Source organism: Myripristis murdjan, chromosome 8, assembly GCF_902150065.1.
Source record: "Myripristis murdjan chromosome 8, fMyrMur1.1, whole genome shotgun sequence".
Lineage (NCBI taxonomy): Eukaryota > Metazoa > Chordata > Actinopteri > Holocentriformes > Holocentridae > Myripristis > Myripristis murdjan.
The window spans coordinates 27,580,142-27,594,856 of NC_043987.1; the positions used below are offsets into that span (position 1 = coordinate 27,580,142).

Sequence of the window (14,715 nt, forward strand, 5' to 3'; positions counted from 1 at the left end):
ATGGTTTCAGACGTAAAGCTCAGCCGAGTTGTGTCTCGTATTTCAAAGCGGAACTCAAACTGAGCCAGGCCGCCGGATTTGTTGCTACACGAGCAAAAATACACATAATCGTCATTACGTAGCGGCGATGGCAGCACTGAGAACGGTGAGTCAAAGACCAAGGTTTATCTGTTGTTATTGTCTGTTTATGTGCACTGTCCGGGTAAATGATTCACTCGGGACTACCAGTTTAGTGAGCTGATAATGACAGACTGAGATAACGAGTCTTTAAACTTGGCTGCTCGGCTCCAGGGGCTCAGTTTGTCCCGCCAAGTCGGAAAACAGAGCAAAACGGCAGGATTCACCCCCCGAAGCGCACCAGGCTCCATTCACAAATCTGGCCATTTATTGTGACCTTGTTTACCAGCAGCACCTCGTTAAATACGACACCCAGGCTTCTCCAGCGGGACATCATCTACATCCAACACAGAAAGCAGAAAGCATTTTAAGAGAAAGTCATTTTTTTATTTATTTATTTTTTTTTAATCGACAGGCGCTCTACATAACGACGCCCCGCTGTGTATTTTGGTGCAAAAACAAGACGTGCTGCAGCAAAAACATAAATCCTCTAAAAATAAGCACACAGCCTCGGATTTTATGTGCGCCGAACTGAAGATTGAGTCATAAAGATGCAGAAAAAATCATTGGTCCTATTTATATGGGCTGTATAATGTATTTAATAAGCAGTGCCCCGCTCAGTTGATTTTTGAATGGAGTTCGGCACAGTGCGCTCTCCCTGCCGGAGAAAACCACAGGCAGCTATCGTGACAAGGGAACCACTTCTTTTCTGGGGAGCTGTGCACATCATGTGTACGTGTCGTGTGTGCGGTTGTTTTTAGCCTGAACTGTGTTTTTGCATATTTAAATTGAGAATTAACATTAAACTGACTCAAAATTTGCAAAGAGCAACCTTAACTTACATTTACAACCGAGTATAGACAGTTTTCATTCAGTGTACTGGGGGAAAAAATGAATGTGACGTTATAAACCATTATCACTTGTCGATTTCTTTTATCTGGCTTATATCAGCCACAAATGAGGATACATAGATTTGTGTTTTTGTTAGATTTTGAACCCCATGTTATTGTTAGAAAACTGATAACTAGCTCAAAGACGGACCAAATGCACTTTAAAGTACTCAGAAAAGCGCTATATAAATGTAAAAGAGAAATGTAAATGTTTTAATGGCCATGGCTGCAGCCAGCGTCTTTGGGCCCTTTTTGCTCTGATTAATGTGGTTTGACCGCTTCATCGGAGTGAGAAGTTTGCCTCTGTCTGCCAGAAAGTGTCAGTGTCTGTTGGCAGTTATGACAAATTCAGTTGGTGTTTCCTAAGAGCTCCTATAAACCTAAGTAGTTGGCAACTTTTTTTTTTTTTAATTAAGGAGAACACTGAGTGTTTCTTCTTAGAAATCGTGGTTTTGATAAATGCAGGACTTTGTTCATTATGGAGCTTTTTTCTTTTAAATCAGCTGCGCATGACCAAACTGAAGTCTCTGCCAGCTACTCTCACCATGCTTTTCTCTTTTTGCTGTCACTGAGCAGTCTGTGTCTCTGTGTGTGTCTGTGTGTGTGTCTGTGTGTGTGTGGGAGAGAGAGAGTCTGGTTCTATTTAAAGTACACTGCCTGGCACCAGTTGTCACATGCAGATATGTCCCTCCCTATATACTGCACATGAGTTGCAGACAAAGTGCAGGTGCACTCACCCTCACCCACACATGCACACAAGGTGCCAACACGTTGCTTTTGGCTCTGTGTATCTCGGGGTTGGGGAAATGGCTGTCACCTTGTCTGAAAGACAAACTCGTGTCACTGTTGCAATAAAGTGTTCCGCAAAGTCTTTGTCCCTGTGGTGTTTTTTATGTAGATGAACACTACAGTGAGTCTGTCGATTTGCATAAAACTTTATCGGCTGTCATTTGCAGGCACTCCATGGACGGTTTGTTCAGGCCCTTCCCTTCTCCTTTGGGTCGCTGCGGTTTGCCAGCTCCTTTAAGGTAACGATGAGAACAATATCTTACTCACCTCCCTGTACAAGAGCCAATGTTATCTCCGCCCTCTGGAATTTTACTCGTCTTGCATGACTGTGCTTGCCTGGATGGTTTTATGAGAGAACAGCATGTGTTAAAATTTATAGGAGAAAATAAGAAATAGTTTCAACCAGTTGCATAGGGTCACTAAGGAATTCAAAGAGAAAGCTTTGTGTACTGTCATAACTGTTTGTTTCTCTTTCTTTCCCTCACTGTCTGCATGCTTTTATTATTTAATTCAGTTGAGAGCAATTCAGTTGTGTCAAACCGACCAGATTACACAATGTCGTGACTGACTCTATTTGATGCTCAGCTAATTGTCCTTTTATCAAAGCATGCTCTATCAATAAAGCTAAAGAAAATCATTGTGTTCGTGGCATGCTTTGCTCTTGCCCTGTCTTTTTGTCCCTTTCCGGCTCCCTTGTCCTCCTCGACCTCAGGCAGCCGATATCAGCATCGAGCGCTGCGCCACAAACAAGCCGAAGCCCGACCCCTCCACCTTGGTGTTCGGGAAACAGTTTTCTGACCACATGCTGACCATCTGCTGGTCGGAGAAGGGCGGCTGGGAGGCGCCTCAGATCAAACCTTTCCAGAACCTGTCGCTGCACCCTGCCAGCTCTGCCCTGCACTACTCCATAGAGGTGAGAGAGGAGCCGTCACCCAACAGGCATCATGCATGGCAGATCTATTTCTGTGTGACAGCATTCCCACTGGGTACAGACAGTCTTGCCACCATGGAAGTAGGGTTCACCTGATACAGCCAATAATGATACCAAGTTTTGGCTATAGCTCTCCACCAAAAGCCCACATAGTTGACATTGTTTTTGGGTTATCAGCTCCCTAAGGCAAGGTGACCTGCCCTGTGTGTTCAATGACAGATTGAAATATGAGATCCATTAAGCCTGTAAGTGGAAAATTAATTTACAAAAAAATATTGTTGAACAACTCTGGAAAAAGCTGTGCCAAGAAATTGAAATTTCTTTGCAGTTTCTGTGTAGCTGTATGAACCGAGTTAATTTGCGGTACATTGAACTGACTGGCTGACCTTTGTTACACGACTGTGTTTAAGGACTCAGACCTGATTGGTCAGTGAAGACGTTCTGTGCTCAGATAGTTCTGAATAATGACGGTTATTATGAATGACTGACCTTTGCTAGGGACTGTCATTTCCAGCAAGTTTAGCATATCTCTTCATACCGATCATCTGCTCCATATATTCCTGTTAATCAAACTAGATAAAGACAACACCTGCTGAAGCCAAGAAGCCATTACAACATGGCTGTCAAATCAAATGGCAAGGTAGCGTATACGCAGCACATACACAATGAAATATGTTATAATTATGTAAACAACAACTTGTAGCAGGTTAACTCCGCTGCAGTGTCATTAACACGTCTAGCTGAGGATGCAAATAGAATATATGGACTGTTTTTTAAGTAAAGTATTGAAGGCTAATAAAATACTTTGAAATTTCGTATTACTGCATTCTTTCAGAAGAAGCCATGTAAAAAAAGCTGCATGATGCACAGCCAGCTACTGATTCAAGACCTGATCGTCCTGTCGTGGTTAATTCTGCGATAATGACCAGCTGACTGTACATATTTTGATCTATTGGCAAACCACTATGTCAGTCTAACCTTCATTTGGAGTCATAAAGCTCCTCCTGTTCAGGTGTAATGTGTTGCATGTCTCTGTCTGTCTTCTGCCCAGCTGTTTGAAGGCATGAAGGCGTTCCGCGGGGTTGATAACCACATCCGCCTGTTCCGACCCATGTTGAACATGGAGAGAATGCATCGCAGCGCTGACAGGAGCTGCCTCCCTGTGAGTCTTGGTCCCGCCCTGTCCATTTCAACTAAAATTATTAGTAAAAAGAGAGAAAAAAAGAGAAGTTGAGAGTTACTGTTTTTTTCTTGTTTTCCCAGTTGTTTGACAAAGGTGAGCTGCTGGAGTGCATCAGGAAGCTGGTGGAGGTGGACCAGGAGTGGGTTCCCTACTCGCAGGATGCCAGCCTCTACATCAGACCCACCTTCATAGGAATTGAGGTCAGCCTTCTTGTCGCTGAGAGTGAAAACCCCCGGACTCTCGAACCTCAGACCCTGTTCAGACTTTGTTTTAACATCTGTCTCAAATGCATCTCTGGTGACTTGTGATTGGATTTGTGATGGACCTCATATTTGTCAGAGTTACTTCTTTCCTTTCTTTGCTGACTTTGATTATTTTGTCCCTTACTCTAGCTCTCTCCCATCCTTTCTTCCTTCTCATTTCTATATCCCTTGCTGTAATTGTGGTTCCAATATTCCCCACCCATCTTAATCCCAACCTCTGGCTCATTAAGGGTGGTGTTTTACGTTGATGAACATTACAAATGCGACGTGACTTAATGCATCCCTGACCACCTTCGAAGGAGGTTTTAGTGATCGGATCTCAGTGAATCTCCAAGATGCATCGCACCCCGTTCACACTTAAACCCCTTTTCCACCAAACCAGTTCCAGGGCTGGTTCGGAGCCCGTGCCTGACTTAGCACCAGTTTTTTGGTTTTCCATCGCCCAAGCACTGGCCAAACTGGTTCCAAACTGGTTCCAAACTGGTGCCAAACTGGTTCCAAACTGGTGCAAGGCAAGCACAGACTCCGAGCAGGGGCTAAACAGGAGCCAGAGAAAGAACCAATGATGCGGCCCACCGCGTCATTGGTGGGCGGACTTACAGACTCAAACGGGAACAGCGAACGCTATAAACATAAAGCTAAACATACTCACTGTTTGTTCCGACCACGAATACGACGGGTAGCCGGCAATAATTGTGTTTTTCGCCTCTGGACTACAATGTAGGCTTGTAAAGACACAAGCAGTATTTGCATCGCTACAGTGGGTCGTCCATGTTTGTTATTGTGATTCCGAGCGAGCATCTCGCACACCAGCGTCATCACGTTTTACGATGACGTAATGACGTGGCTCTGACTTGGCTCCGCTTGGCTCTCGGCCGATGGAAAAGCAAACCGGTTCTTTGTTGGCAGCAGTTAAGCACCGGCTCTAGCACCAGCTCCGAACTAGCACCAGGTGTTTTTTGGTGGAAAAGGGGCATTAGTGCTGTCCACCTGCAATCAGATCACCAGAGGCACATGTTAAAACAAAGTGTGTGAACAGGAGCTCAGTGATGTGTGATTGAAAACCTCTGCACTACCACCAGAATTAACATGACTGTCATGCTTCTTGTGTGTCCACCCTTCCAATAACTGCCTTCTCCTCTTCCCAGCCGTCCCTGGGCGTTTCTCGGGCAGGAAAGGCTATGATCTTTGTCATCGTTGGCCCAGTGGGACCCTACTTTGCCACCGGGTCCTTCAACCCCGTGTCTCTGCTGGCAGACCCTTCCTTCGTCAGGGCCTGGAGAGGAGGCGTCGGGGCGTACAAGATGGGAGGGTGAGTTTGATTCCCCTCTCTTTGCCATTCCAAGCCTCACTACATTTGTAACTTTACTAAATTTTCAAACCCATGAGTACAGTCCAGTTAATATGGATTAGTACAAGTCAAGTACTGTCAATCATTAATGCCATTTAGTATTGACATATTAGAACACAGTTAAAGGTAAACATGCATCATTTTCCATTGTTAAACTGTATTTCAGTCCAATTTTAAAAAATGACAATGAACGTAGGCTATATAACAGACTGGATGTAAGGTTTTTTTTTATTACATTGGTCAAACACAACTTACTGATGGAAATAGCCAGCCTTTTCAGAGCGGTTAAACAGCTCAAGAGCAGTGTATTAGGTTAAGCCTGATGAAACAGAATGGCGTTTATCCTGTAAGACACCTCCTCTGAACAGGAGCTGCTCTGCCCGTCAGCTTCATTATATCTCTATCTTGACATTTTGACACCAGGAGACATTTTTTCATGCTCCTCCTTGTGAAAAGTTTGATTCAACAACACAGCATCATCCAGTTCCCATACCACAGACACAGTCATTGCTGCTGTAATGCGGTCTTAGTCCATACAGCCTCTTATCACACGCCCGGCTCCACATGACTCTTTATCAGGCTGAAGTAGCGCCTACTCCATTATGATTGCACAGCACAGCTGAATGACGCATTGGGCCAACAAGGTCTTTCCCTCTTTTCCATTAAAGCTTTATAGAGAGTCTTAAGCCAATTATGGACTTTAAGCCCTTTCCTGTTCATTTGTGAATGCTGTTACACCTGCCAGTCATGCAGTTTCACACATAAGTCCTATATTGTATGTGTGTCTGCGTCGGGATGTCATGGCACTATAATTTGGTTTTTGATACCAAAACCAGCGAAACTCCACAATTCTCAGTATGTGATTTGATACCAGGGCAAAAACAGAAACCCCCTTCAGCACAAACACATTTATTTAAATATTTAAATACTTATTTAAATATTTAAATATTTTGTGTACACGTTAACAAGTAAACACACACTCAACTGTTTCGGTTATTTAAACATACAGGGCGTATTAGAATAAGGCGTTCCATAAGAATATTGTGTTTACAAGTGAAAAGTTGGCCTGTAGCCTTCAAATAGAAAACAAAGCAACTCTTAAGACATTTTCGCCTCCAGTCCTGAAGCCGGACTGCAGCTCTGGGTGTTGAAACCTCAATCAACATCAAGTTTCTTTGATTATATTCACACGAAAAGTTCCAGCTTTCTATCATTTGCAAAAATTTGGTGTCTATTTCAAGTGTTAATTCTTCTAACTTCCTTATTGCATAGTCATTCCTCTTGATAAATTGAAGAAGAAAAAAATACAGATGGTTAAGTCATTGGAAATTTGTATTTTCTGAGGAAAACTGTAAGAGTTTCTGCTGTGACCTGCATTTATTCACAGCTGAGTCACTCCGCTGTCACAGGGAGCTGATTTAGCTCAGACATAAAATTTCCAGTCGAGCAGCTTAGTTCCCATGATGTGATTTTGGTGTTATGTCAGGAGTTACGCAATGAACTCAGAAAATGCTCGCCGTGTAACGAGAGGCTTCCTGTCAGCTGCAGATCTCTCCCAGTGAGGCTGAAAAGGCAGAGTGGATTCCTTTCACTTGTTGGGTTAATATTAACAGGCTGGAATGTTTTCCTCTGCGCCCGCTGGTGGGGCGAGACAGACCAAGACGTACCCTGATGACCGGCAACAATTAACGGGACAAAAGGCCGACCAAAATAATTTATTAACAAAAGTGCATAGAGTCAAACTTAAAGGTGCAACTGCATTAACAAAAGAATAAAAAAAGGATGAAAGAAACATGAGAGGAGCAGACATTTCACCTCATGCTTCATTAGTGCGTGCAGCACATTACCCTGAAAGAATAACAAAAAAAAAAAGTCTTAAAATGTGTTAAAGGCAGAATGAGTAGGTTTTTGTCGGTTGCAGTTTGTAAACACAGCATTCAATGTTTGCCCTTCCTCCACTGCAAAAACGCAAAATCTTACCAAGATTATTTGTCTTATTTCAAGTCAAAAATGTCTCATTCCTAGTCAAAATATCTCATTAGACTTAAAATAAGACATGATCACCTCAAAAGTAACTTGTTTTTAGACAATTCTCTCTTGTTTAAAGTGAAAATTTGCTTGAAACAAGTGAAAATTTGCTTGTTTCATTGGCAAAATTTGTTTCTTGTTTCTAGATTTTGCATTTTGCAGTGTCCCTGGCCAAGGTAACTGCCGGCAGCAACTTTTTTCCAAGGAGTTTCCTAGGATGGCAACGAAATGAACGCTGTCACCGTCCTAGGAAAAAAATGGCTCGCCAGCACGTATCTGTGCAAGAGAAAACTGGCCAACAGCGTGTTGCTCTTCATCCTCATCCTCTCCCTCAGTCCTCACCAGCCAACCCCAGATTCACTCTCCTTGTGGAACGAGCTTTGTCCACTTACGGCTTCACCTCGCTAGATTTCCTCTTCTGTGATTTTTGTAGCTTCTTATTGGATGGTGTGCTCATGATTTGGCACCACACGCTGTGATTGGCTGGGAACTACACACCCAGAAGAGACCCGAGCTCAGCAAAACAAGAAAATCCAGGCAGAGGGCAGGGTCTCTGCAGACACACACACCGACACACACTTATAGTGACCCATAAGTGATGACTGAGAGGCATTATTTTTGTATTCATTGTTTTTCAGGAAAATCCTACGCACTCTGCCTTTAAATTCAATTTAATCAACATTAGACCTTTAAAAGTCATGAAACAGTCTGAAATTTAATTTTATGAGGCCTTACATTCCAAATAAAGATTTTATCAGATTTAATTTGTCCATCATTTAATATTTATGTTGTCAAAATCTGCTCATCTGCATGAACGTCGTCATTTCAGCTGTAACAAAACTCGAAACCTTCTGCTAAACCTGATACTTTCTTTATGTCTTTATGTCTGTGTTTCTTAAGATGGCATGGAGAAAGCTATTCCTCTCAGTCTCTTTTCTGTGTGGTGATGGGGGAAAAAAAAAAAGAAAGGTTAAAATGACTTCCACTCGTCCCGGTCGTTCTCATGTTTCTCTCCAAACTTTCCTCCTCCGCCGCAGAAACTACGGCCCGACGATAGCGGTGCAGAACGAGGCGGTGAAGAAGGGCTGTCAGCAGGTCCTGTGGCTGTACGGAGAGCAGGAGGAGATCACCGAGGTCGGCACCATGAACCTCTTCATCTACTGGACCAACGAGAAAGGAGGTCAGACTCCTGTTTCCTGCTTGGGTTTGCTCAGAGTCTGCTGACGGGACGCTGTGTCCCCCTGCTGGCTGTTCATGTTCGTATGACTGACCAGGGGGAATAATAGAGCTTTCTGAAGGCCAGTAGGGACACTGATATTTTTAGTATATTTTCTTCAAATTTAAGAATTTTCATACCTAAAAATGGCAAGTACTTCAAACATGTGCAAGCTGTTATTCCTGGCTTGATGGAAAAGCCTTAAGAGCACAGGACACAAAAACTCTAAAACCAGGATAATAACTTACCACCAAGTAACCTGAGAAGAAAATGAGAAACATTTTCCTCTATTTCACGATGAATGAGCAGTAGTACAGTTTAAGAGGTCATGTTTTTTTTTTATCATTAACTATTCATATAATAGTTAATCTGCTGCAAATCTAGTAGCAACACACGGTTTGTTGACTATCGTGTGTGTATCGGTGTGTGCTGTCGGCTTGGGCTGTGCACTACGACACATCACCTCAATACAGCATCTCCGTGTCATTTTAATAGAAAACTGGTTCCATCTGTATTTTTGACAGCACTGGAAATCATACCTTTGTTATTTCTAGATACCCTGGTGTAGTGTAATACGTTGCTCAAGCCTAGTATGCTGTATGTGTGTGTATGTGTGTGTGTGATGAGTGTATTTTGTGTCTGTAGAGAAAGAGCTGGTGACCCCTCCTTTGGACGGCATCATTCTCCCGGGAGTCACCCGACAGTCTCTGCTGGATTTGGCCAGATCGTGGGTAAGAAGGACCACAGAGAAATGACCACAACGGGTTTTTTTTTTTACAGCACAGGCGTTTTAGCAGCAGCAGAAGAAGAAGAAGAAGAAGTCGTGGTCAAAACTAAATTTATTCCTGTGAACAGCTTATGTAACCGCTGGTTTTAATTACACTTTGCTTTCCAAGTAAACATGAGGTGCTGTCTGGGCGGGGCGGCGGAGGGCGGGCATCCACTTAAACTGCACATCTCGATTCCAGTGTCAATCCTCCGTTCACATCATAAACCTGACTTACCTGAAAATCCAGCTGCCTTTTGGCTCTCTTTACCTGAACTGTCCTCAACCCAGGTTGGAAAACTGAAAACAAAGCAACAGATGATAGTAACAGTAACAAGCTGCACGCTGCATATCCTATTTACGATAAAGCTCGTTATCGGACGCTGGTATTTGACTTAACTGTTTCTCTTAGTCGTTAACGTCGTACTTTGAATTTTCCTGTAGAGGAAGGTGAAATGTGTCACACTGCATGACTCATTCTGTATGAAACCTGATGAGCCCCAGCAGAACAGACTGAATATGTGCTGATGCTGACTGGAGGCATTCCTGCAGCTCTGGTTGGAAAAAAAAAAAAGATCCAGCAAAAAAGTCTCTGAACTCCACTGGTTAAAATAAATAAGATTTGCTATTTTACAGACATGGATTTATTCAAATCCAAGCCATGTTTGTCTCTTCTGACTCATTTTATTCTGCATAGTATGTCAAGTATCATAGTTTACATATTTCTTTATACTTTCATAGTTCTTTCTCTCACTGCCCATAATGCCCAAACACATTTTATTTCATACTTGGCAGTCACTCCTTTCCACATGAAACATGGAAACTGGCTTTTCTGTTCTGTATAAAACCCTCCTTTAACTACATTTACATTTATGCTATGTTTTTGCTTTATGCTGTTATTGCATGCAGCTGCAGTGTTTCCATTTCCCATGGCAGATAATTAAATTTTCGTCTTTTCTTTATGTTTTTCTTTATGTTTGCCTGTTGTCCGTCAGGATGAGTTTAAAGTGACGGAGCGCACGATGGGCATGAAGGAGCTGATGAGCGCTCTGGACGCAGGACGGATCCTGGAGGTGTTTGGAGCCGGGACGGCCTGCGTCGTCTGCCCCGTCGGCAGCCTCCTCTACAAAGGAAAGGTAGGAGAGTCCCTGCTGTGTCGCTGGAGTCGGACCTCTCACTATTTGTGTCGGCTTGTTTCTGCTCAGGCTTCAATATTTTCAAGTCATTTATCTTCCTGTTTCCAAGACTGAGAATAAGAGATGCATTGTGTGTGAAATTGTGAAATTCTGGGCTGACACTGATGTTTAAAATAACAATTTGGCTGATAGCTGACACCTCTGTTTTTTTTTAGTTATTTATTTCCCTGTTTGTGCTAGGGAAACAAAGAAATCTTTATTAGTTAGTTAAAATTAGTGTTTGGATATTAAAAAAACACCACAATTCCCTCTCTAATATCTATTTTATATTGCTGTGAACAACAACAACAACAACAACAACTGTATTTACTCAAGTTTCTCACCAAAAATTTTATCTATCTAAAAAAAAAAAAAAAAAAAAACAGAATTTCCCTGGTTGGGATCAATAAAGTATATCTATCTATCTATCTATCTATCTAAAAACTAAATTTTACAAGATTACATTTGAACACAGGCAATGTCGTGTTATGATGGCGGTCAACAAGGCAATAACAATAAATCGGTGCATCCCTACTGAGAATAAAAAAGCTTCAGTTCTGTCTTCAGTTCGGTTGTCTTCATTATGACATCCTCTTCACACTGAATTCCCCTCTCTGCTGCCTCTCAAAAAAAAAAAAAAAACAACCTCTACCTGCCATTGTTTCTATAGTCACTTGCTCTCACGTGGTCGTTGCTCACTAAGCCCCTGACATTTGAACTCTTCATGTTTGAATGCTTGTAATTCTTGTTCATCTAAAGCTGAAGCTCGCTTTTCTGTTGCTCTCATTTGAAGTCACTCCTGATTAAAGCAGCAGCAGCCAGATACTTAAAATGTTGCTCCTTTTCGTTTCTGTCAGACGCACCAGATCCCGACGATGCAGAACGGTCCAGACTTGGCCAAGAGGTTCTACAAAGAGCTTACTGATATTCAGGTGAGCAGTCCAAACAACGCAGCAGCTTCGTAAAGCAGCACTGAGCAGCTCTCTGTGTGTGTGTGTGTGTGTGTGTGTGTGTGTGTGTGTGTGTTTGTGTGGGCAGTTTGAACTTCAGCACCCAGAAACCCGAACCCTAACCCAGATGATCCTGTCATCTTTGTCAACAAACTGCAATCAGCTCAGTCATTTTTTACCAACTTGGCCAACCTGTGACGCTTCATCCCAAAGATCACAGAGACAGAAGAGAAACAAAACACCTGAAGGGGATGAGCTCAGCTTTTTTGGGACAGAGCGCTGCTCACTGATGTTTAGGAGACAGTTTGGGATTTCTCTTAAACTTTTATTCACCACTTCCTGCAGGTGGAGAGGATTTCTATCCAGTGTTACTCAACACCAGAATGTTGTGTAGATCGGATGAATCTCCAGTCTGTGCTCTTCTCTGTTACAGCCTCATGGTTTCATGATTTAGACTAAGACAGGTGGATTTTTACATAAAAATAATTTCCTTGTATACACCTCAGCTGCTAAGTTGGGTAAGTCTGTCTTGTAGATTTCTGACCTGAAGCAACAAGGTGCTCCCAGTGTCAGATATGGGACAGAGGAAGAAGGAAGAAACTCTGAACTTTCCTCTACTGGGAAGGGAATACCAGAGAAAAGAGCATTCATTTTAATACAGCCTGGGTTTTGGAAAAAAAAAAAAAAACTCTGAACCTGCACTGCTAATTTTTACTTGTGACACAACTGAACAAGTGAAAATTTGCTTGTTCCATTGGCAAAATTTGTTTCCTGTTTCAAGCTAATTTTCACTTGTTTCAAGTAAATTTTCACTTGAAACAAGTGAAAATTGTCTAAAGACAAGTAATTTCTGAGCTGATCATGTCTTATTTTAAGTGTAATGAGATATTTTGACTAGAAATAAGACATTTTTACTTGAAATAAGACAAATAATCTTGGTAAGATTTTGACTTTTTGCAGTGTGTCTTTTAACATTTGCTTTCACAAGTAACAAAATAAGGATTTTGCTCATTTTAATATTAATCTTTTTTTCTTTCTTTTTTTGCTTTTTTACAGTACGGACGCCAACAAAGTGATTGGGCTCCATTGGTCGTTTAAACGGCCATTTGCATATGCCAGTCATATCAAAAAATAGTCCCATGATTCCAGTTTGGAAGACCAGCCCCGCCCCTCGGCCCCGGACCCACTGATGCACTCCTCCGTACCGGCTGGCCCGAGGAGACGGGCGCCTTGTCTGCGTCCGTCTCCTCGGGCGACCTCACGAGCTGTTCCTCTTTAGACACTCCCAAAGGAGTAAGGTTCGTCTTTTGAATGGCACCGACTCGCATTCAAAAGCAATATGAATAATGATATGCAATAGAACCGTGCACCTTCAGGCTCATTACCCACAACTCCAAAGTGTACGCCACAAAGCAGGAATACCAGTGTTAACCAGCTCTCCTTGCAAAAAAATAAAAAAGACTAAATAAATAAACAAAAGAAGCAAAAAGCAAACAAAAGCAGCTAACCAAACAAAAGAAATTGTGGATCAGAAAATATTTAATGTAAGTTTCTGCGTTGATGCAGGTGAGATTCAGCAATATGTAATTTAAAAGGAGGGAAAAAAAATGAGCTCCCCAGATCGTCCTGCTTGGTGAAAGGCTGCACTCCATTCAGAAGCGGTCGTGTTTGTTTGCACTCCAGTCGTAGCACAATGTGAGCTGAGGACGGCGCTCCTCGTGGCTAACCCGCACAAGCATTAGCAGATCTGTAAGGTCACACCGGCAAATAGGCACAAAACTAACATATTACAATCACAGGAATGGAAATATTACTGTTGTTGTAAATGGTACAGAGCTGCTACTTGTCTGTTGTATAGGACTTGACCTTGATTAGCTTCTTGGCAGCGCGTACTCTACAAGTAGTTTACTTCATCATCAGCTGTATTTGCAATCCAGTTTGCAGCAGGAACAACATATGAGGATAGAACTTATGATGTTTTCTCGGAAACGTTTTGCTGTTACATGTATTTGAAGTTCAAATCGGAAATAGGAAACCTGTATACTCATGGGATATGTTTTACTGTCATATATATCTCTCTCTATAGATATATATGTATATATATATATATATATATATGTATGTGTGTGTAATGACCTGAGAGCCTTGCTTTACTTCTCATGGGGCCATGTCACTTTGACACCAGAGCTCTTTTTTTCTTTTTGTTTCTTTTTTTTTTTTTAACAGCGTCAAAGAAAAGTTTGCACTGACCTTGGTGATATCTGATTTGCATCTGAGTGTAGCTCAGTTTTTAGAGAGGAAACTTGAGTGGCTTTTATGTTTATGGGCTTTGATTGTAAGGACACTATGGGTAAAGTTTGTCTAAAAGGCTGAGATCTGAAAGGCGAGGTCTGGGCAAACTTAAGCACGCACAAAAACACCGGAAAAAGCACCATGAGGCCCCGGGCCTACCTGCTGTAGATAGAGACGAGACTGTTTTAGATGTGCCGGCAGAGACTCCTGCACTAGTTTGTGTGTAGTCATCAAGTGAAAAATCTATATGAACAAAAAGAAGGCCTAGATTTGTTTCTTCTTTTTTTTTAAAGTAAGACCTCTGTAGAGGTTTTTTAAGTGTTTCTCTTAGTTTTGATATGGAATTTGGCCTACCGTCTTCCAAAGTGTTTGACTGTGTCACCGTTATTTGCCGTATAGTTTTAAGTCCCCCCTCCCCTTTGCTGTTTTTTTCTCTCTTCGAATGTATTCTTACTTTTTCACACAAGGTTCACACTCCATACACCTTTCTCCCCCTCCTCTGTCTAAGTGCCTGACCTGAGTGTGTTAGTTAGTGTATCCTGTGGATCTTCCGCCTTTGTTTTTTATGTTGTTTGGTGTTGTGTCTGCACTAGGAGATATTGCTGGATTCTCTCAGTAATGTGGTCTTTTTTTTTTTTTTTTTGTGGGACATTGTTACTTTTAATGTGCTGTTACTTTTACCCGGCTGTTATGTTTTTACAATAAACCTGATCTGGATCTGTGCTCAGTGGCTGTTGTCGTCTTGTTCCCTCTCTCTGTTTGTG

General features: G+C 42.1%; 1 protein-coding gene across 1 annotated transcript; it reads left to right on the plus strand.

Annotated features, from left to right (window-relative positions):
• The first annotated feature begins 2 nt into the window (after positions 1 to 2).
• On the plus strand, positions 3 to 14,674 carry bcat2 (branched chain amino-acid transaminase 2, mitochondrial). The gene is made up of 11 exons (XM_030058273.1): positions 3 to 145; positions 1,964 to 2,035; positions 2,509 to 2,709; positions 3,779 to 3,889; positions 3,991 to 4,110; positions 5,322 to 5,485; positions 8,590 to 8,732; positions 9,414 to 9,499; positions 10,530 to 10,670; positions 11,567 to 11,641; positions 12,716 to 14,674. The coding sequence occupies exons 1-11, from the start codon at positions 128 to 130 to the stop codon at positions 12,755 to 12,757; spliced, it is 1,173 nt and encodes a 390-aa protein (XP_029914133.1). The 5' UTR covers positions 3 to 127; the 3' UTR covers positions 12,758 to 14,674.
• Positions 14,675 to 14,715: the final 41 nt, after the last annotated feature.

Coding starts and splice junctions, on each gene's coding strand:
- bcat2 (XM_030058273.1), top strand. Junction 2,710..3,778: donor CCCTGCACTACTCCATAGAG/GTGAGAGAGGAG, acceptor TCTTCTGCCCAG/CTGTTTGAAGGCATGAAGGC. Junction 9,500..10,529: donor TGGATTTGGCCAGATCGTGG/GTAAGAAGGACC, acceptor GTTGTCCGTCAG/GATGAGTTTAAAGTGACGGA.